The 24717-nt window shown below is 31.2% G+C and overlaps 1 protein-coding gene across 3 annotated transcripts in view; it reads left to right on the top strand.

The window, feature by feature from the left end:
• The first annotated feature begins 9809 nt into the window (after window positions 1-9809).
• LOC127721666 (uncharacterized) overlaps window positions 9810-24717 on the top strand; it is a 78189-nt gene continuing 63281 nt past the window's right edge. Inside the window, exons 1-2 of one of the 3 annotated variants that reach the window (XM_052228456.1) lie at window positions 9810-9905; window positions 23677-23959. In XM_052228456.1, the coding sequence (XP_052084416.1) occupies window positions 23788-23959 (172 nt within the window). In that variant the 5' untranslated portion in view covers window positions 9810-9905; window positions 23677-23787. Of the gene's footprint in view, window positions 9906-13430; window positions 13525-19020; window positions 19132-23676; window positions 23960-24717 lie in introns of those variants that run through there. The other 2 variants (XM_052228454.1, XM_052228457.1) reach the window with 2 other exon arrangements.

Genomic DNA, 24717 nt, shown 5'->3' with positions numbered 1-24717 from the left:
CTTTAAAATTTCGTGTATTTTTTTTCAAATTTATGATTAACCGAAGGGTTGTATTTCACTACATTTCGAAGAAGTCCTTTTATTATTCAAGGAATGACTGCAATATTTTTTCGGTCTATGAAGAAATAACATTAAAATGTGGTGCACACAGCATAACTAGCGTAACGGGTTATTTAAAAGTGTGCACCACATTTTTAGGTTATTTTGAATAGACAGAAAAAGTATTACAATAATTCCGTATAATTTAATTCTAAAACCATTTTTTAGGAGTAAATGATGAAAAAACTATGATGACGTCATGGTCACATGACAAAATTATGTCTATGAGCTGATAGACCAAAAACATTCAGCCAATCAGAAGACATGTTACATCCAAAATTAAATTAATTTTTGAATGAAACTTTTATTTTAATAAAGTAAATATTCAATAAAGCAATATAAATAAAGAGAGGGATACAAGATCTATTTTCATTCACAATATTACCGCATCGTATGCCATTTTCCAACTATGAATAACTGGAGATGTTTTGGAATATGACAATGAGACAACAACCCAAAGACACAAATACCCAAGGACATCAACATTTCAAGAAATCCTTAAAAGATAGCTTTTTTCTATCAATGAATAGATGTGAGGAATACGCTAATGAAACTTCAACCAGAAGACATATTGAGGTCTATTTTGCTTCGGATTCCCCACTTTTACCAACAGTAGAGGTACACAACACTTACCCAGATAACTATTCTTAGTACATCTGCACGGTATAGATCCTAAGTAACTAAAAATAGAGAAAAGAAAAAAATATTATACAAAATCAAATACTAGTAATCTATGTAAAAGTGTAATGAAAATAAGATATAAAAACACACTTTTAGACAGATAAAATGATCAAAAATGCTTCATGTTATAACTATTAAGCCCGCTCTGTATACTGCAAATGTGAAAATACCACAAATTAGATAAACTACATCAGAGTTTCGGATATTATCATTTATACAGTGTGCTGGTGACCTAATACGATATACAAGGGGTCAGTAAATTCCATTGATAAATGATGAATTTCACCCATATTTTACTTGTCACAAAATTATTATCTGAGTTCGCTGGCAGCCTTGGATAAACTCGGCAGCCTTCTTGTCGGCTGAGCAAATCATTGTTTATCCATTTAAAAGTTCTTATATACACGTTTAGTGTGTAAATCTTTTTTTTTATTCGAAGTTACTTGTTGCAGGTGAGTCATTGTAAGCATGGGCTGGGCCAGCGCTCCAAAATGACACCAATAGAGAAGTATTTCGAGTTAACACATTGTTCTTTGTTATGCTTCAAGCTGTTGTCAATGCTCTCTTTCCGAAGGCTCGCTTTCCTATTAAATGCATATCATACGAGGTTACATTTTTATACGACCGCAAAAACATGTCTGCGTAGTATAATGCTAAGGTGTCGTCGTCGTCGTCGTCCGAAGACACATTTGGTTTCCGGACAATAACTTCAGTTTAAGTGAATGGATCTCTAAGAAATTTTACCAGAAGATTCAATACCACAAAAGGAAGGTTGGGATTGATTTTAGGGGTTATAACCAACAGTTTAGGAATTAGGGGCAAAAAACAAGCATTTTTGTAGTTTTCTGACAATAACTTGTGTGTTAGTGTATACATCTCTCAGAAATTGTACCATAAGGTTCCATAACAAATAGGGAATGCTGGGATTGAGTTTGGGGGTAATTGCCCCAACAGTTTAGGAATTAGGGGCAAAAAAGGGGCCAAAAACAAGCATTTATTCTATTTTCCAGACAGTAACTTGTGTTTAAATGTATGGATCTCTCTAAAATTGAACAACAAGATTCCATACCTCAAAGGGAAGGCTGGGATTAATTTGGGGGTAATTATTCCAAGGGGGAAAGTTTTTGGGGATTTTTTTTTCCAATTTTTTTTGGGTTCATATTTTTTTCTTCAAAATTTTTGAAATTTCAAATGATTGCACTGTATTACGCAATAGTAAGAAATCTTCAATTGCACAGTATTGCGCAATAGCACAGTATTGTGCAAAAGTAAGAAATCTTCAATTGCACAGTAATACGCAATAGCACAGTATTGCACAATAGTACATTATTGAGCAATAGCACAGAATTGCGCAATAGAAAGAAATCTTCAATTACACTGTATTGGTCAATAGCAAGAAATCTTCAATTGCACAGTATTGCACAATAGCAAGAAATCTTCAATTGCACAGTATTGCGCAATAGCAAGGAATCTCCAACTGCACAGTATTGCGAAATAACAAGAAAACTTCAATTGCACAGTATTGCGCAATAGCAAGAAATCTTCAATTGAAAATAGATACAAATCTTTTAACCAATTTTAGTGGGATTCATTTAAAGTCTTTAATTTTTGGGGGTTCTAACCTTGTATTACTTTTTTGGATATTGGGCCCCATTTTTAAATTGGTCTACATTGATTAGGTCAAAAGGGTCCAAAATTAAACTTTGTTTGATTTCACCAAACACTGAACTATTGCGGCTGTATGATATGCTGAATCTTATTGTGCATTTAGATTTTTTATTTTGGGCCCTGTTTTTTAATTAGTCCATATTAAGGTTTGAAGGGTCTAAAATTAAATTTTGTTTGATTTCAACTAAAATTTAAATTTTGGTGTTTTGTTATATGCTGAATCTAACCATGTTGTTAGATTTTGAATATCAGACCATTCTAGGTAAATGAAATGCCCCATTTCAAATTTTTAAGATCTTTGACCACATTTATTTTGTGTCAGAAACCTATATTATGTAAAAAATGTGATCAGAATCATAATTTGTATACTCTTTTGCCGAAAATTTAGTCATAATAATGTACCCAATTGTCTAGACTTATGATGTCACTATGACGTCTTTAATGTTTGTATTTGACGTATTTCACTTTGGCAATTTTACTGGTGCGGTACCAAATTAAAATCCTGGAATCTTTGAGTTTTTGAGTTCTTTCTTTTTTCATTACCACTTGGTCGATACCTCTGCTAGTGGACTGTAAGCGCCTAAAGGTTGCATGAAAAAGGGTTACGATTTCATTAAATTCAGCTGTTATAAAACTGTGTAAATCATTTAAAATTCAGGAATGTATCTCTCTCGTAACTAGATATGATGCCTTGTTTTTGCATTACGTTTTTCGGTTATATCAGCTCTATAACGCTTTGATTTTCAAATATTTTTGTCTTAAGCATCATTGAAGAAACATAAATGCCCTAAATGCGTTTGCCCGTGTAGATGGGACCCGTATTTCTCCTTTTGTGGTTCCCTCCTTTTTGTTTGTTACCTTGATTTGCATCTTCAAATTATCACTTATAGTTTGAAATAAATTCTGCTATTTATCGCTAATTTCCAGAGTTGTAGCTTAGGTTTGTAGTAATATTACAACATATTCAAATTCCCTAAAAATTTAGATTTAAGTTAAACAAATAAACATTTTTAACAATAAAAATCGTGGTTACCCTTCACTCGATAAGTGTCATGCCAAAAATGACTTACATGTTCCCGTCTTTCCACCAACAATACGGTAAGGTCCACGTTTAATGATCGCACATTTTCTTTAAATTTTGAAACTGATATAACTTGAAAAACAAACAGTATAATTTATTTACTCACATGAAACAAACCGGGATGCGGTCTTCAGTACGTAGGTGAAACTGGACGATATTTATCTAAACGCACTCAAGAACATCTGTATCGTTTTAAAAGACCCAATAAATTCAAAAGTATCATTTATCAACACCTTAAGAAGCACAATCATCCTATTAAATATTTAGCAGTTCAACCTTTAGAAGTAGTAAATAAGCAGCCTGGTGAATCTCATTCAAAGTTTGTACGATCGCGGAAAATAATTGAATTAAATTGGATTAAAAATTTACAGACAGTCTACCCTCTCGGTCTTAATGATAATATCATGGGAATTGGTAATATATCAAGAACCGATTCTGTTAACATTTTGGATATAGTTTCTAAAACTGTTCGTAAAAACCGTTCTCATGGTCGTAGAAAAAATCGCAATCAAAGAAAATTTCGGACCAATATTTCGGACTTAATTTCTATTTCAAAAAACAACGGCAGACATTATCTGTTAACAAAGCTCTGTTCATTGCCGGTTAATAAGTTAAATAAAATTTTAGAGGATTACAACACAATTTCATATAGCAGTCCTAAGTATGAAATCGTTCAAATTATAATGGCATATTGTTATTCTAAACTGTTTCCCAAAATTGATCGCCCTGAAGATCATAAAAAACAGTTTATTAAAATAAAGTATGTCAATAAAGGTTTTGATTTTGTAAATATTGCCGGTATTTTTAACGACCATTCTGTTAAAGAACAAATTCCGGGATATTTTGATAATACTGAGCTCCCTCTTATTTGTTATATTTACAAAAAATCTACCCAGAAATTTGTGTTTAATTATAGCCAATTGTGTAAAGATGTTAATATCAGTGAAAAAACACCTACTTTATGTAATTGCAGTAATTCCGAATACATTTATGGACCCATTTCCCATGTTATAACAGGAGATCTTAACATCGTTCAAGACCGAGAGTTAAAATCATTCCTCAGTAAAGGACCTAAATATCGTCCCCCGTCAATTATTAATTGGAATGAGTGTCGTAATATCATCCACGACTCACTCCATACTTACTGTTTGAAATGGATAAAACGGGAAAAAGCTGACAAAAAAACTTTGGACTCTTTTTTTAAATCAGTAATGAACATAGTTGATATACGTATTCAACATTTTAAAGAACATTTTACTCTTAACAATAACCACAATAAACCTATTTCTCGTATCAAACATAAACTAAAAGAACTAGCCAAGGAATTTGTTTTTGTCCCGGCCGATAAAACTGCTAATAATATTATTATTGTTTGACGTAAATTTTACATTGAGGTTCTGTAAAAAGAAATCACCAATTCACCAACATTCCAACTGACTCCATTTTCAGAAAACGACATCTGTAACAAACATAAACTTTTAGCTACCGCTCTACAAGCAGAACCAAATACAATGAAAGTCCCAACTATGTATTGGCTTCCTAAGCTACACAAAACACCTTACAAATATAGATTCATTTCGTCTTCCAGCCATTGTTCCACTACTAAATTGTCTATTCTTCTTACCAGTACACTTGGTACAATCAAAAACCTGATAATAAATTGTTCAAATAAGGCCTTCGAAAATAGTGGAATTAATTACTTTTTGAGTGTCAAGAACTCGTTGGAAGTACTTGATAAATTGCATGCATATATTGGTGATTTTGAATCTGTTCAAAGTTTTGATTTTTCTACCCTATATATCACATTGCCTCACATTCTCATTAAGAAAAAATTCACACACCTAATTAAATGGGCATTTAAAAAGTCAGAATGTGAATATATATGTTCAAACTCTTTTAGGTCATTTTTTAGTAGCAATAAACAAAAAAACTATGTCAATTGGACATGCTTTGATACTATATATGCCCTTGAATTTTTACTAGATAACATTTTTGTTCGCTTTGGAGATTCCGTATATCGTCAGGTTATCGGAATTCCAATGGGGACTAACTGTGCACCACTTATTGCGGACCCTTTTTTTGTATTGCTATGAGTTACAATTTATGACAAAAATCAGCAAAGACCCATCGAAACAACATCTGATACACAAATTTAATAATACTTTTAGATATTTGGATGATATTTTGGCTCTCAATAATGACGACTTCAGTATGTATACTAAAGAAATTTATCCTGTTGAACTTACTTTAAATAAAGCTAATACTAACAATGACCACTGCCCTTTCCTCGATCTTGATATCTATATCATTAACGGAAAGCTTAATACTAAAATATATGATAAAAGAGAAGATTTTTCATTTCCTATCATTAATTATCCATTTTTAGATGGTGAAGTTCCCTTGTCACCATCTTACGGTGTTTATATATCTCAACTTGTACGATTCGCTCGTGTATGTAACAATGTTTTAGATTTTAACGAGAGAAATTTATGTATTACTGAAAAATTATTACACCAGGGTTTTCGATATCACAAACTAGTCAAAACATTTACTAAATTTTATCATCGGTATAAGGACATCATTCGTAAATATAGCTCAACATGCAGACTTCTTATACGTTCAGGTATTTCACATCCAATTTTTTATGGAAATATTCTTTATAAAGCACAAAAATGTCAGTATTCACCTCTGAAGCTAACAAAACCTTTAAATAGACTTATTAAGAAGGGATATAGTTACGATACTGTTGTCAGGTCATTAAAGATTGCATATTTTGGCGTTAATATTGATTCACTTATAGGGTCTTTGCATCGGCACTAAACACATTTATTTAAAAACCAGTTGTTGGCATGACACGGGTTATGTTCTTCTCATATATGTTATGATGGTATGATACTAAACCCCTAACGGGAAGGATTGTGCCTGATATTCATGATGAAGACATAATCTTTCAATCAGTTTAATTGAAGTCTGGAGCTGGCATGTCAGTTAACTGCTAGTAGTCTGTTGTTATTTATGTATTATTGTCATTTTGTTTATTTTCTTTGGTTACATCTTCTGACATCAGACTCGGACTTCTCTTGAACTGAATTTTAATGTGCGTATTGTTATGCGTTTACTTTTCTACATTGGCTAGAGGTATAGGGGGAGGGTTGAGATCTCATAAACATGTTTAACCCCGCCGCATTTTTGTGCCTGTCCCAAGTCAGGAGCCTCTAGCCTTTGTTAGTCTTGTATTATTTTTAATATTAGTTTCTTGTGTACAATTTGGAGTTTAGTATGGCGTTCATTATCACTGAACTAGTATATATATTTGTTTAGGGGCCAGCTGAAGGACGCCTCCGGGTGCGGGAATTTCTCGCAGCATTGAAGACCTGTTGGTGACCTTCTGCTGTTGTCTGTTCTATGGTCGGGTTGTTGTCTCTTTGACACATTCCCCATTTCCATTCTCAATTTTAGAGTTAAGTTACAAATATATTATAAGGAGTAATTTATTGCATTTTATCATGATTGGTTTTTGACTTTCGATGTAAAAAATTGAATTGCAAAGGTTTAGATTGTCATATTTAATTAAAGGCTTTTTTAGATGATAATATGAAAGATTATTATAACTTTATTTAAAAACTAGGATCTATGACAAAAACATTTGTTTCAAAATTTGAATTACATTTGTTTGGAGGAAGATATGATATTGTCACTCTTTTGGCCCCTGCATTCGAAAATAAAAAAGATAATATTCAATTGCCAAAAATTGTCACTCATGCTTTGTATGACATTTGTTTTTCAGACATCCGTATTATTTTTTTTAAAATTTGTCTGACATACTTGGAAAAGGGCTTGATATTTCTTGCATTTGGTACAAGCTGCAAAAACTGCTTTCTATTGGGATCTTGTTATTGATATTTAGATTTAACCAGGACCTTACCAGAAAACATATTTTGATACAAGTCGAATTATACATTGTTCTTTAGGTGTATAAATAACCGTTTTGGTAAAGCTGTGGCTCATATATATATTATAAAACTATATTAAAGTAAAAAAATGTCTATTGTATTCATAGGCAGAGTTCATATATGAGCTTCTTCGGAAGAATGAAGAGAAAGTAGCAATATCCTTTAAATTTACGGTCCGCTATATAGATGATGTCCAATCGAACTTTAGATACTGGACACAGTAAAGTATGTCTCATATCTTGACTTACATATAGAAGTTGACAATAAGGGTCGGTTAAGAACAAACCCTTACAACAAAACATGATTTCCTTTTCCCAATTGCGAACTTTCCATTTATATGTAGCAACATTCCAGCAGCGCCTACATACAGAATATATATTACTAGTTGATACAATTTTCCACAGCATGCATTTTCTATCATTATTTTTTAAAAGAAGGTTGCTGCTTACGAGGAAGCTTTTAAACCAATACCAGTAGTTTCAAGTAGTGAAGTTGAAATCATCCTTTCGAAAATTTTACGGACGCCATCATGAGTTGATTGACCATTATTGAATATCTCAGTCTGTTCTACAGATGACAACGGATATTTTTCAACTGTCGTAATCACAATCCCGTCCTCTTACATATGTGGACATATTTGTTTGTTTTTTAAGTGATATAGATTATAACACAATGTTGACAGCTGTACCCCTATTTTTGACATTTTTAACTATTGTGTCTGTTTGTTTTATTCACACATTGTTGTCAATATAATGGAATGTTATGCGACTGTCATACAAGTGAGAGGTTTAGCTAGCTATAAAATCAGATTTAATCCACCATTTTCTACACAAAAAAATGCCTGAATCAAGTCAGGAATATGACTGTTGTTATCCATTCGTTTGATGTGTTTGAGCTTTTGATTTTGTCATTTGATTAGGGACTTTCCGTTTTGAATTTTCCTCGGAGTTCGGTATTTTTGTTATTTGATTTTTTCCCCGATTTTGACCTACCAAAATAGACTTATCACCGGGTTTGTACTTACAGAAATAACACGACGGGTGCCACATGTGGAACAGGATTTGTTTACCCTTCCGTTTCATATTAGAACAACCTCTGTGTTTGTTGGTGTTCCTGTTGCTTAGTCTTTACTTTTATATGTTGTGTTTTGTATACTGTTGTCCTTTGGTCGTTTTTCATATTTTCCCATATCATTGTCAGTTCGTTTTCGACCGATGAGATTGGGTATCCCTTTGGTAACTTTTGCCTCTCATCTACATGTGTATTACATTGTTGTGCAATTACAAATAACTTCTACGCACTAAAATGTGCAGATTATATCGGCATGTTGCCTTTAAAAAATAACATGATTTTAAAAGGCTAAAATATTTTTATATACTTTTTCCCAATTTTAAGGGACCAGTTATTAGCTCTTATCAAACCACCCCTTCAACATTTAAGAAATTGTATGATTTATATATGAGGAATTGTGTTATAATTCTGAATTCATTTGAGAGCCCTAACACTTTAAGAGAAAAAGGACACCGTAAAACTATTATATATGGGTAAATAGACATGAAAGTCACTGTTATTTTTTATTGATATTATATAACTGTGTATTTGCGCCATTATAAAACAATCAATGCATTTTACTTAAGATTTTGAATAGTTCAATATTGATATTGATATTTTGTTAAGGAATATATTTCAGAGACAGATATGAATACATTGTACATAATACGCCTTAAAAAGATGTTTCAAATCAATGTGTTGTTACAATTTAAAATTCAATACAATATTGTTCAATTTGAACGACGTAAATCATTTGAATGCGGCCTTGCCTTTTACAAAATTACAAGGCCACATCAGATATTTTGTTATGATAATGCATTTAGTATTTTTTGTTTAAAGAACGAATGCTCCCGTCATATAATATAATTTGAGTCCAGTTAGTGTGCAGATATTTATGTTGGGAGAGCGCAATGATCAGAAAATGTAAAATTCTAGCTACCGTGTATACAGTGTAAACATGATAATATTGATATAAATACTCAATACCGAAGAATATAATTTGAAAAAAGTTATTGTCTTGATTGATAGTATTTAGAGATGGGGTTTTCTACAGACGTTAAACACCATTTAAAGACAATTCCTTCGATTCAATAATTTCTTCATTTAAAGGCTTTTTCGTGGAATTTGGAAATCAGGACTTACAATTATCAGCAGTGTAAAATTTTATAAAAAGTACGAATCACATACAAGTTGTTTATTTTTTCACCTTTTGGTTAACAGAAATTACAAGGTCACATCAGACGTTTTGTTATGATAATGCATTTAGTATTCTGTTTTTAAAGAACGCATTCTCCCGTCATATTATATGATTTAAGTCCAGTAAGTGCGCAAATATTTATGTTGGGGAAGCGCAATGATGTTGATCAGAAAAGGTAAAATTCTTGCTACAGTGTAAACATTGTAACATTGATATAAATACACAAAAACATAATATTCTATAACATAATAGGAATTTTCAAACAATGTTTATTTGGAAAAAGTGTAAAAATAAATCTGATCTTAACAATATACTGCTTTCAATTTTCCTTTTAATTATAAATAAAGGTATATGTTAACGCCGTCATCATGGCTTTCTTTACTTTTATGGCAATTGGTGTCGTGTTGCTATATTGGTTTTTTATTGTTAAATAGACTGTTGTACGTCTTTTCATCTGTTTATCCTTTGGGCATGGTGTTGTTCTTCTTTCTTTATCATACGGTTTGATTGACCTGTTTTGTACAGTATTTGGTGATCATTCACTTTGCATACATTTTCACAATAAAGTTGCGCATATTATTGCTTGGATTATAATAGAAGTACTTGACATAATGTCACTATTGAAAGCTTAAAATCAAAAGCTGTAAAATTTCGTGTATGTTCTTTGAAAATTGTGATTAATCGCAGGGTTGTATTTCACTACATTTCGAAGAATTCATTTTATTATTAATAATTAAAATTTTTATTTTACTAAGGTTTATATTCAATAAAGCAATATAAAAAGTAAAATTAAAAAAAAAAAACAAAATCTAAGGAAAATTCAAAGCGGAAAGTCCCTTACATTTGTAACAATTGGCAAAATCAAAAGCTGAAACACATCAAAGGAGTGGAAAACTATTGTCATAATCCTGACTTTGTACAGGCATTTCCTTATGTAGAAAATGGTGGGTTAAACCTGGTTTTAAACAGGCATGGGGTAATCGTAATCAGTAATCGTAATCAGCTGTAATCGATTACATTTTGCAGTGTAATCACATGTAATCAGTAATCGTGTATTTTATGATTACAAGTAATCGTTATGTAATCGATTACAATGCCAAAAACAGGTGTAATCAAGATTTCTTTTAGATTTCTTTTAGATTGCATTCAAATCATTACTTGCTGATTACAAATTTTACATATAAAAATTGTTTTTTATATACAAGAATAAGTAAAAAAAAAAACTCAAACTAATGTTCATATGATTGATCATGGTTCGATATGATTGATCCTGTTAACTATTTAATAATTTCAGTTTCAGTATACTCTTGTTAAAGGGTATTTAGGGTGAAAATGTGTGGATTTTTAAAAAAGTTTATTAAATGAATTTACCTTTCCAAAAGTTTCATTTTCAAATGAGTCCTTGTGATATAAGCTGTCTGCTTTTTAAATTTGTTGTTGTTCCCTTGGGGTGCAGAAAATTCTCGAACTGTTAAGGTTAAGTGCAAATTTTGCTCTTTATTTTGACTTTGATGTTCGATTTAAAATGATAATGGAATCGAGAACCATTTTTTTTTCACAATTTGTATAACAAAAATTCCATAATTTTAACATATGTTTTCTTAATATGTTTGTAAAGAAATATAATTTTTACAATCATGTATATAATAAAAAAATAAATTGTATAAAAATTCATTGATTATTCCAATCAAAACAATTCATTTTAATTACCCAAGCTCACCTATAGTTTGTTATAAATTTTGAAGTAGTGATTAACACCTGTAAAAACACTTTTAAGTGTCAATTATATCCACACCGACAAAAAGGCTACTTGATCATTAAATAATCACTATTTGATAATCTCTTTTTCTTAATTGAAAATATATTTTAAATTTGGGCTACCATATTAAAAAAAACAATGTTATTCCTTTCACAGACAAAGCACAGAGACATTTACATTCAAAGTAAATCTGTCAAACAAAATTAAGTCATCAAATAATACAAATAATACACTGCACCTTTTCTAAGTTCTTATAAATAACATGTTTATATTCAAAATATTAAAAACACAATTTTTCTCTCAGAAAAGCCTTTTTATGTGAAGATCAAATGTTTAAAAAAGTTCTTTTCAATACCACAGTATACAATGTAATCGTAAGTAATCTAAAGTAATCATGATTATTTTAAAGAAAAGTAATATAATGTAATTACACATCAACAAGAAGACATATTGAGGTCTATTTTGCTTAGGACTCACCACTCTTACCTACAGGAGACGTACACAACAAGATCAGATCAATGGTAGACAATTACTTACCTAGTGATCTATTCCTAGTACATCTTCACGGCATAGATCCGTCCTATGAAGTAACTGATAATAGAGAAATGAAAAATATTATACAGGAACAAATAATCAATGTAAAAGTGTAATGAAAATAACTTAAGATATAAAAAAAAACAGACACTTTTAGACAGGTAAAATTAGCCACACCTGCTTCATGTTATAACTATTAAGCCCGCTCTGTATACTGCATATGTGAAAATACCAAAACATCAGGTATTCTATATCAGAGTTTCGGATATTATCAGTTATACAGTGTGCTGGTGACCAAATATGATATACACGGGGTCAGTAAATTCCAATAATGAATGATGAATTTCACCCATATTTTACTTGTCAAAAAAATATTATCTGAGTTCGCAGGCAGCCCTGAAATAAACTAGGCAGCCTTCTTGTCGGTTTAGCAAATCATTTGTTTATCCATTTAAAACTCCTTATATACACGTTTAGTGTGTAAATCTTTTTTCACTCGAAGTTACTTGTCGCAGGTGAGTCATTGTAAGCATGGGCTGGGCTACCGCTCCAAAATGACACCAATAGAGAAGTTTTTTGAAGGAACACATTGTTCTTCGTTATGCTTCAAGCTGTTGTCAATGCTCTCTTTCCGAAAGGCTCGCTTTCCTATTTAATGCACATCATTTGAGGTTACATTTTTTACTCTTTGAATTATAAATGTTTCTGTTGGTGTGTGTGTGCTAAAGTGACCCGTAACTTTTGCCTTAACTGTTATTCAACGAACACTGTTTAAGTTATTTGTGGTCACGGTACTACGTCTACACTGTGTCATCTATTGCAGTTGCCGCGATAGATGCTTGAATATTTGAATTTTATGTTTCTGTTTCCGATATGTATGTTAATTAATTTATCATTAAAATACATATCAACTATAAGCATAATCAGTTTATTTTCGACTTTTGAGTTTGAATGTCTTTTTGGTATCCTCCGCTTTGCTCGAAACGCCAAGTTTCATTTTTATATGTTTTATTTATTTTTTGTATGAGGATTATTTAAACCACATGTTTGAAGCTTGTATAGTTGTACATAATAAATATCTGGTTATCAATTTATCTGATTTTGATTTGAATTTGATTATAAAACAATTAACCTGTCCGGTATGAAATAACTTTATGAGTCGTTTTGTGTGTTAATTAGATTTATTATTGTAGCAAAGAGATGCATTAATCACCTGCAGCTATTAACATCAACTGAGGAGAGGTTATCGCTCGTTCAATTCCCTGTTGATAAGCACTGCACATAAATGTCATACATTACATTACAGGTCATTGTCAATATGTTGTTGGTAAATATAATTTTCTGAAAATTGTCCTTCAAAGAAACATTGTGTTGTTTTAAATGTATAAATATAGCACCAGATCAGAAGACAAGTTTCACGCATGCTCTTTTATCAACTTGTTTCACTAGTCGTTTTTGTCGTTAAAGTGACTCGAAGGACAAAATAGAGTTTTGGAAAAAGGTAAGAAATACGATTATTTTTATAACTGAAGTACTGATAAAATTTATATAAGCTAAAATGCACTTACGTTTCTGTTGAATTACTACAAAAAAAATAAAACAATTGTTTAATGAAATCATATAATTGAGTAAGGAATAAAACGACAGACAGCTTTGATATTTACCACTGAAATTTCACGTCTAAGGTAAACAATATTGGAGTAATGTAAATTTCTTATATAATACCTAATTTGTATACTCTTTTGCCGAAAATTTAGTCATAATAATGTAACCAATTGTCTAGACTTTTGATGTCACTATGACGTCTTTAATGTTTGCATTTGACGTATTTTACTTTGGCAATTTTACTGGTGCAGTCTTTTGAGTTTTTGATTTCTTTCTTTTTCTATTCCCACTTGGTCGATATCTCTGCTGGTAGACTGTAAGTCCCGGAAGGTTGCATGAAAAACGGTTACGGTTTCATCGAAATTTAGCCGTTATAAAACTGTGTAAATCATTTAAAATTCAGGAATGTATCTCTCTCGTAACTAGATATGATGCCTTGTTTGTGCATTACGTTTTTCGGTTATATCAGCTCTATAACGTTTTGATTTTCAAATATTTTTGTCGTAAGCATCATTGAAGAAACATAAATTGCCGAAATGCGTTTGCCCTTGTAGATGGGACCCGTATTTCTCCTTTTGTGGTTCCCTCATTTTTATTTGTTACTTAAATTTGAATCTTCAATTTATCACTTATAGTTTGAAATAAATTCTGCTATTTATCGCTAATTTCCATGGTTGTAGCTTCGGTTTGGAGTGATATTACAACATATTCAAATTCCCTTTAAAGTTCAGATTAAAGTTAAACAAATAAACAGAATTAATTTATTAATATATTATAAGGAGTAATTTATTGCAGCTTTATCATGATTGGTTTTTGATTTTCGAGTTAAAAAAATTGAGATGCAAAAGTTTAGATTGTCATATTTAATAAAATGTTTTTTTAACATGACCTTCGTTAGTTATGAAAAGTTTTTATAATTTTATTTAAAAACTAGGATCTATAATAAAAAAAAAAATTAAAACTTGAATTACATTTTGTGGAGGAAGATATGATATTGTCACTTTTTTGGCCCCTGCATTCAAAAATACAAAAAAATAATATTCAATTTCCAAAAATTGTCACACATGCTTTGCATGACATTAGCTTTTCAGACATCCGTATCATTTTATTGAATTTTTGTCTAGCATATTTGGAAAAGGTCTTGATATTTCTTGCATTTGGCGCAAGCTGCACAAACTGCTTTTTGGAGGATATCGTTATTCATATTTAGATATATCTAAAATCTTACTAGAAAACATATTTTGATACAAGTCGAATTATACATTGTTGTTAAGGTGTATAAATTACCGTTTTGATAAAACTGTGGCTCATATACATGTTATAAAACCATGCTAAAATAACGAGTTAGAGTAAAAAATCTATTGTATTCATATGACGCAGACCATACATGAGCTTCTTCGGAAGAATAAAAAGAAACTAGAATTATCCTTTAAATTCACGTTTCGCTATTTAGAAGATGTCCTCTCACGTAATACCGGCAATTCAAATGAGATGACTATATTGAACGCATCTATCCTATCGAACCTCAGATAAAGGGGGACAGTTAAGTATGTCTCATATCTTGACTTACATCTAGAAATTGTCAATAAGGATCGGTTAAGAATAAATCCTTACAACAAAAGAGATGATTTCCTCTTCCCAACTGTGAACTTTCCATTTATATGTAGCAATATTCCAGCAGCGCCTGCGTATAGAGTATATATCTCCTAGTTGATACAATCTTGAAGAGCATGCATTTCATATCATTATTGAATATCTCAGTCTGTTCCACAGATGACAACGGATATGTTTCAATTGTCGTAAAAAGTAAAATCACAAAAATACTGAACTCCGAGGAAAATTCAATCGGAAAGTCCCTAATCACATGGCAAAATCAAATGACAAAACACATCAAACGAATGGACAACAACTGTCATATTCCTGACTTGGTACAGGCATTTTCAAATGTAGAAAATGGTGGATTGAACCTGGTTTTATAGCGCTAAACCTCTCACTTGTACGACAGTCTTATCAAATTCCGTAATCACAATCCCGTCTCGAATTTGACCTACTAAAATAGACTTCTCACCTGATTTGTACTTACATAAGTAACACGACGGGTGACGCATGTGGAACAAGATTTGCTTACCCTTCCGTCTCGCCTTACGTCAATCTCTGTGTTTGGTGTGGTTCGTGTTGCTCAATCTTTAGTTTTCTATGTTGTGTTTTGTATACTGTTGTCTTTTGGTCATTTTTCACATATTTTCCCAAAGCATTGTCAGTTCGTTTTCGACCGATGAGTTGGGTATCCCTTTGGTATATTTTGCCTCCCTTATTACATGTGTATAACATTGTTGTGCAATTAGAAATTACTTCTACGCACTGAATTGTGCAGATTATACCAGTATGTTCCCTTTAAAAATAACACGAATTTAAAAGGCTAGAAAATTTTTTTTCATACTTTTTTATCATTTTTAGGGACCAATTAATAGCTCTTATCAAACCACCCCCTTCAACATTTGAGAAGTTGTATGATTTGTATATGATCAATTTTGTTATTATTCCTAATTCGTTGGAGAGCCTTTACACTTCGAGAGTAAACGGATAAAATAAAACTATTATATATGGTTAAATAGACATTAAAGTCACTGTTGTACTTTTTTTTTAATTTCAAATATATAACTGTTCATTTGCGCCATTATAAAACAATCAACGCATTTTACTAAGATTTGAAGTGGTTCAATATTGATATATTATAAGGATTATATTTCAGAAGCAGATATGTATACATTGTAAATGATACACCGTAAACAGATGTTTTAAATCAATGTGTTGTCACAACAAATTTAAAATTCAATACAATATAGTTCAATTTTAACGACGTAAATCATATAAATCCGGCCTTGCCTTTTACATAATTACAAGGTCACAACAGATGTTTTGTAATGGTAATGCATTTAGTATTCTCTTTTTAAAGAACTCATGCTCCCGTTATATAATATGATTTAAGTCCAGTTAGTGTGCAGATATGTATGTGGGGAGAGTGCAATGATGTTGATCAAAAATGTAAAATTCTTTCTACAGAGTAACCAGTGTAAATATAGTAACATTGATATAAATACTCAAAATCAAAGAATATAACTTGAAATGTCAATTTGAAGATTTTTCTTATTTTATAGTATTTAGAGAATGGGTTTTCTCTAAACGTCAGACACCATTTAAAGACAAATCCTTTAATTCAGATCTGTCAATAATATCTTCACTTTAGGTTTTTTGATGGAATTTGAAAATCGGGACTTGTAGTTATTGGCGTTGTCAAATTTTATAAAAATTCCGAATCACATATAAATTGTTTGTTCTGTTCACCTTTTAGTTAAAAGAAATTATATGAAAGATATTATAATCTTCTGAAGGACAAGTGATAACGAAAGTTGATATAATAATTTTTCCGCCTTTTTTATGGTGAAATATCTAAAAAAAAAAAAAAAAAGACTTATATCTTCTCGATGAGAATTGAATAAAATATACACTGTTTGTAACTAAACAAAATAAGGATTTAAAAACGTAGGGTCACCGTACTGGAAAATGAGATGTTTCGAAAAAAAGCGTTATAAACATGAATTGGCTTGAATACATTGCGCGACTTCTGAAAGCAACTTTGAAAGATTTTGGACCGAATTTGCGATGTTTTCACTGGTTATGGATAATTAAATTCCCGTTATTTACTGCTTTGTTCTTTGTTTGATTTATATAACACACGATACAGCTGATGGTAGTGTTTAGCACATACACGTTACCCAAGAGTGGTTGACCGAACACAATGAGTTGTAAATATATCTCGATGAAAATTTTATTAAGTTATTAAGAGTGTTTATGTTGTGAAAAGAACTTCCTTTTTTTAACAATAAAGATTGTTTTTGGTAAATTTTGTAAACGTAAAATGTTATGAATATTGGCTTATAGACCAACAAGACGTTTCAAATCAATGTGTTGTCACAACAAATTTAAAACTCAATACAATATTGTTCAATGTAAACGACGTAAATCATTTAAATGCGGCCTTGCCTTTTACAAAATTACAAGGCCACATCAGATATTTTGTTATGATAATGCATTTAGTATTTTTTGTTTAAAGAACGAATGCTCCCGTCATATAATATAATTTGAGTCCAGTGAGTGTGCAGATATTTATGTTGGGAGAGCGCAATGATCAGAAAATGTAAAATTCTAGCTACCGTGTATACAGTGTAAACATCATAATATTGATATAAATACTCAATACCGAAGAATATAATTTGAAAAAAGTTTTTGTCTTGATTGATAGTATTTAGAGATGGGGTTTTCTACAGACGTTAAACACCATTTAAAGACAAATCCTTCGATTCAATAATTTCTTCATTTAAAGGCTTTTTCGTGGGATATGGAAATCAGGACTTACAATTATCAGCAGTGTAAAATTTTATAAAAAGTACGAATCACATACAAGTTGTTTATTTTTTCACCTTTTGGTTAACAGAAATGATGCTAAAGATATTATAATCTGGAAAAAGAGATATTTCGAAGAAAAGGCGTTATAAACTTGAATTTGCTTGAGTACATCGCGCCAATTCTGAAAGCAATGTTGTTGGGCCGAATTTGGTTATGGACAACTCAATTCCCGTTATTAACTGTTTTGTTGTTTATTTGATTACACTAAATACACATATGGTAGTTTTAAGCACATACACGTAACCAAAAGGTGGTGGATCGAAAACTATGCATTCAGTGGATGTCGTTTGTTGGTGTGATTCATAAGTGTTTCTCGTTTCTCCTTTTCTATATTGATTAGTCGTTGGTTTTCCGGTTTGAATTGTTTTACACTAGTCATTTTGGGCCCTTTATAGCTTGCTGTTCGGTCTGAGCCAAGCCTACTTGTTAAAGACCGTACTTTGACCTTTAACTGTTAACTTTTTATACATTGTGACTTGGAAGGAGAGTTGTCTCATTGGAATTCATATCACATCTTCTTATTTAGTTTTACATACATCATGATGGAAATTCCGATTTAGTTATTAAGAGTGTTTATGTATTGAAAAGAAATTCCTTTGTAAACAATGAAGATTTTTTTTTAAATTATGTAATTATAAAATGATATGAACATTGACTATATAGACATTGAAAGGAGATCAAGAATGTCTTAGACTTGGTATCATGATAAACTACTTGTAACATGGGATCTAATTAATATGCTTGTATCGGTATGTGTATTTTCGAACCCTCTGCATGCGGACGAACTAGAAGTTTCCAATCAATATGTTGTCACAACAAATTCAAAATTCAATACAATATTGTTCAATTTAAATGACGTAAATCATTTGAATGCCGCCTTGCCTTTTACAAAATTACAAGGCCACATCAGATATTTTGTTATGATAATACATTTAGTATTCTTTTTTTAAAGAACGCATGTTCCCGTCATATAATATAATGTATGTCAAGTGAGTATGCAGAAATGTATGTCGGGTGAGAGCAATGATCAGAAAAGGTAAAAGTTTTGCTACAGTGTCAACAGCGTAAACATGGTAATATTGATTAAATACACAACATAAAAGAATATAATTTTGAAATGTCAATTTAACGTTTTTCTTATTTTATAGTTTTTAGAGATGGGGTTTTCTCCAGACGTTAAACATCATTTAAAGACAAATCCTTGAATTCAGATATATCAATAATATTTTCTTCAATACATCGCGCCAATTCTGTAAGCAACGTTGAAATATGTTGGGCCGAATTTTCACTGGTTATGGAAAACTCAATTATCGTTATTTACTGTTTTGTTGTTTGTGTTTTATTTCAATAACACTAAATACCCATATGGTAGTTTTAAGTACATACACATAACATAAAAGTGGTGGATCGAAAACGATGCACTGTACATATACATGCTATGTAACATTGGATCTAATTAATATGCTTGTATCGGTATGTGCGTTTTCGAATTCTCTGCATTTGGACCAACTCTGCCAGCTTGTTCTTTAAATGTGTCAGGCAATATACAATTACACTATTAGAATATAATTCTATACAATCCGTTATAGTTTGTTCAGTATCGCATATCTAACATGTTTTTGTAGAACTTTGTACCAAAGGAAATATAATTCAGTAAAAGTATATCTGAAAAACAAGGTATCGCTTTACTTTCGATATCATTTTGATTTTGGTTTAGAATGTCCTTCGTTTTCATTTTGACAATAATAACTTAAAATTAACTGAAATCTTGCATAGTTTCCGTTTTAGATAATCTGTAGTCATTCATAACTTGATTATGTGTTTAAAAATACATCCCAATGTAGCTAGAGCCTCAGTTTGAGTACACACATGCAGCTAACATACTGTAAATATCAGTAAAAAAATAAAAAAAAAAAATAAATGATTCTAGCGTGAAATAAATTCCATGGGCACCTGGTTCGACCTCTTTTCTTTTATATAGACTCTTGCAAATTGATTTTTGATTGGTATGCATTCCTCTTAAATTCTTCATAATGACAACTACTGAACAAAAACACGTTTTATGTTTTATACACAAACATTGTGCACCTGGTACCTACAATATCAATGTACCATTTCACGAGCGTTCAAACTTTGCAAATCGGAACAAAATGGTTAAATACAAACATATACAGCGTTATAAATCCATATTTTTACCTATACAAATGTACTATATTTGAAATATATGCATCGTTGGCGTATATTTATTATTAAATGCGTGTAGAAATGCAAGCGTCATACACATTCAAAATACTTTAGTACAACTTTCAATATCCATACATATACGGACTGCTATAGATACCTTGAATTTAGATCACGGGATTAATGATATACTTTCTTAATGAGTTTTGGATAAGAGTTAATTAAACACATACTATATAAAGATTGACTCTTAACAATAGATTCATGGGTATTAACGTCGTCAAATCGAAGAGTGGATAGTACAGTGATTTTGACATAGTTTGGTTAAGTTAGTCATGGTTTGGTTAGGTTAATTTCCAGAATGATTGCCTCAGTTCTTTTGAAATGAGCAAATAAAAAGCAAATAAGATGTTTGAATCTATATTGTAAGTCAAACGATCTACATTGAAAGTGTTGGTTTCCGGCTTCCTCCACCAATAAACACTGACAGCCACGGAATAACATAGTAGTGTTATAAGAGTTGTTAAACACCAATCAATCAATCAATCATTTTAAGAAATTAACGCAGGATAAGTAAAATATAGAAATTGATATGGTTTGGTTAAGCAAATGACATGGCTCAGTTATGTGTCTAGAAATTCGTCATGGTTCTGATCAAATTTGTTATGGTTTAGATCCAAATCAATACATATTTGTTTCACCTTAATATTGTTAGTATGTTTGAAGGCGGTTTTAAAAAAAACGAAGTTTTACAATTTACGAATTGACTTCAAAGAAAAGAAGCCTTTTAAACCCAATTGGGTGGGCGTAATAGCAAACCGTACAATACACATTTTTACTTTACGTGTGTATACTAAGATAGAATTTATATGACAACAGTTCGTTTGACCTGGCATTCGGTATAACATACATTACAAAAACAGAAAGCGTTGCTTCTGTTTCATCTGTAATCTTTTCTCTTTATATCAAAGATTGACTATGTCGGGGATTTACAGATATCGTGAGCGGCATTACTAGTCAAATGGTTAAAGACGTCTATTTAAAGTTGCAAACATAACAGCTTGTCAATTTTTTGTACATAGTGTTGTAGCAAACTATACATAGTTTGCCTTTTTTTGAACCAGATAATGACGTTGAAGAATAAACGGAGATGTGGGGGTTATACGAAAACCATTCAGTAACCTGATAACAAAACTAACGATATCGAGAAGGCACCATACAGTCTTTATCAAACGACAGCTGTCTATACAATATGTCAATCTCTTAATCGCCCTAAGTCTACAAATTTGTGAATAAATTAAACACAAACTTCAAAATGGTTTAGGACAAACATAGATTCAAGTGCACAAGTCCCCACAAAATCTTCATTTCTAAAAAATAATTGAAGTATTTTTGTGACTGGTCGGTGGTGCCTGCATCTAAACATTTTGAAGTCTAAAAAATGATTAAGTTGAAGAGAAATGAAAACCAAATATGTCAGAAGGTTGTGCATTGGAGCAGAACACCATCTTGTTAACGGTAAATGTACAGAACATGACTGCATGAATGATATTTTATGTCAGAAATAGAGTGTTGACAACTAGGCTCGTTATACCTCGTGACGAAACGTCAAACAGCAAAACCACATCATCCTGCGGACGCGAAACCAAGACACAGTTTTGACCTGATGTGACGTCACAAGAAAGTCAGGACATTAAACAATGTTAAAGTTATTTAACCTTTATTAAAATATACATAAAATTACGATGAAAGAGTACCTCAGATTTTCGAAGAACTTAATAAGTTGTCAATTAGTTACAAACTTCCGAATTTAGGTATATGAAAGATCACACTTTAAAAGTAGAATTAGAGATATAATGTCAAATTTTATCAATTATATGTCCGAATGAATAAAAAAGATTATGTTTTTGTCACATTGTATACATGTACTGTGTTGTATTGCTTTATCCGTTGGGTTTTTTGTTTATGGAATAAAGTTTCGAAAATAAGAAAATCTTATTCGATCTGGTAATTAGTATGAGAAATTATTTAAATTCCAAGATACACGTTATATAAAGATAGCCTGTAATGCTGTGGCTGTCATTTGTTACTGTATATTATGTTTGTTTTTGTTTGTTGTTTTGCACATAAATCAGGCTTTTGGATTTTCTATATGAATTGTTTTACATTCAATTTTGTCGGAGATTTTATAGCTTGCTATGTTGTTTGCTCATTGTTGAAGCCCGTAGGGCGAACTAAAGTCATTTGGTCTCGTGTGGATAGTTGCCTCATTGGCAATCATGCCGCATCTACCTTTTTTTTTTATATTACTATTCAATTTCGTGTGTCCTTTTCCAAATGAAACAATTTAAAAAAAGAATTATCATTGAAACGCATTAATATATTATCCTTGTGATTTCTTGATACATGCGTATTCTATAATCCTAATATCTTAAATTTACTGTAGACGACTTATTTTCTAGATCGATTTATTTTTCAAAAATCTACGTAAATATGTGAAACCTAGATCTATTCGTATATGAACAAAACAACAACATTAGGAAATGGCGACAATATATTGCTGCGAAATAGTGTAGAATAGGTTAATCGCGAAAAAAAGTTACCGCGAAAATCAGTTTATTTTACAGTATTTCAATAGTATAATGTATGTTTACTTTCATCGTTACTTTTCCCTCATACACGATAAGAATCACAGAACTGAACTATGTCGAATACGAATTAAACCATTACACTGCTGAACCAATCCATCCAACAGAATTGTCAATAATCTTAACTTATGTTCAAACGTAGTTATTTTTTTGGAAAAATTGATAGCAATTGTATATTATAACGACATATGTGATGTAACAGACAGTAAACAATTTTTTTTTGATTGGTAAAGGAGTAAGCAACTTCTAAATGTTGACATACGCTAGCATTAGTCTGGGTCAAATTATTAACTATATGATACAAATTCGAATTTACTAACATTAGCTATATACAAAAATAATAACTAGCTTGAATTCATGTTCAGAAGTTCCTTCAGCAAAAAAAAAAAAAAAAAACAGAATCTTTATATTTTGTTATTTTTGTCATTAAAAACTCTTAACACAATCATGTCCAATTTTTTTTTAGTTGAATTAAAAAAGCAAAATTTCAACCGCTCCATGCGTATACAACAAATATTTTTAAGATAATCATACTATGTGTAAAATGAAAGAAAAAAACAGAAACGAATGTTTTAATACAATATTGTTGTCCAACTTAAATCTTTGCAAACCACACTTGCATAAACATATAAAACATAGAAATGTGGTTGCCAATGAGACAAAGCACGAGGGTGTTAATTTCAAACATTTTGCGTATTGTATCCAGTAGCTCATGCTTTTGATTTGTATGGACATCTCGATTAATTTTCTAGATTTGATACGCTAGTCATTGGCTATGGGTTTATTGACAATTGTCGAGTAAAGATTCCGGTAAGGTATATAGAACCACAATTAACGATTATAGAAATATATACGATTTGGTGATGGATTCTGATGAAAACAAAGATTTACAACACACAAGACAAATGAGTGATAAAAGAAAGCGAGATGTGCAGAAAAGTGAATTACTTAAAAGAATCAAAGATCTAGAAAGTTATGTCAGAAATATGGATATGATTGAACCAGTCAGTGAAGATGAAAGGACTCAAAGAAAAGGTAAGTGGCATATTGCAAGAAAGTAAGATTGTGTGAAACATTAAAATCAAAACAAAATATACTGATAGGACTAGATTATTTGTCGACAAGTTCGTCTTCCAGTAGTTGGAAACACCGGGAAAAGTATTAATATTTATAAAAATACTAACAAAATCCTAGGATTTGAAGAGATTGTAGATTTGAACAGATGTAAATATGGGTAAACACCATGTGCGCAACGTAAAATAACAAGTTCTACTTTTAATAAGGTATATGTCACAAACATGTTTAATTCTGCCGCATTCTTTATGTGCCTGTCCGAAGTCAGGAGCCTGTAGTTCAGTGGTAGTCGTTGGTTTATGTCGGTCATACTTGTTTTTCGTAAATTGGTTTGTTATAGATTAGGCCGTTAATTTTCTCAATTGAATTGTTTCATATTTTTCATGCCAGGGCCATTTATAGCCGACTATACGGTATAGGTTTTTCTCATTGCTGAAGGCCATACGGTTGCCTTTAAGTGCTTACATCCACTTTATTTGAACTTTGGTGGATAGCTGTCTGCAATCATACAACATCTCCTTATTTTTATATGTGTTTTTTTTTCGGGTGGTGGTGGTGGTGGTGGGGGGGGGGGGGGGTTGATATTGTTTTTGAACAATACTTTGTACATTTGTTTCTTTAATGATTGATTCTTACATTCTTCATTCTATATATATCATTTATAACTGTTTTTTGTCTCTTTTCACTTTTTATCATTGATTATCATATGTTAAGACTTT

Source organism: Mytilus californianus, unplaced genomic scaffold (assembly GCF_021869535.1).
Source record: "Mytilus californianus isolate M0D057914Y unplaced genomic scaffold, xbMytCali1.0.p SCAF_12, whole genome shotgun sequence".
Classification (NCBI taxonomy): domain Eukaryota; kingdom Metazoa; phylum Mollusca; class Bivalvia; order Mytilida; family Mytilidae; genus Mytilus; species Mytilus californianus.
This window is presented reverse-complemented; position numbering and strand designations above follow the sequence as displayed.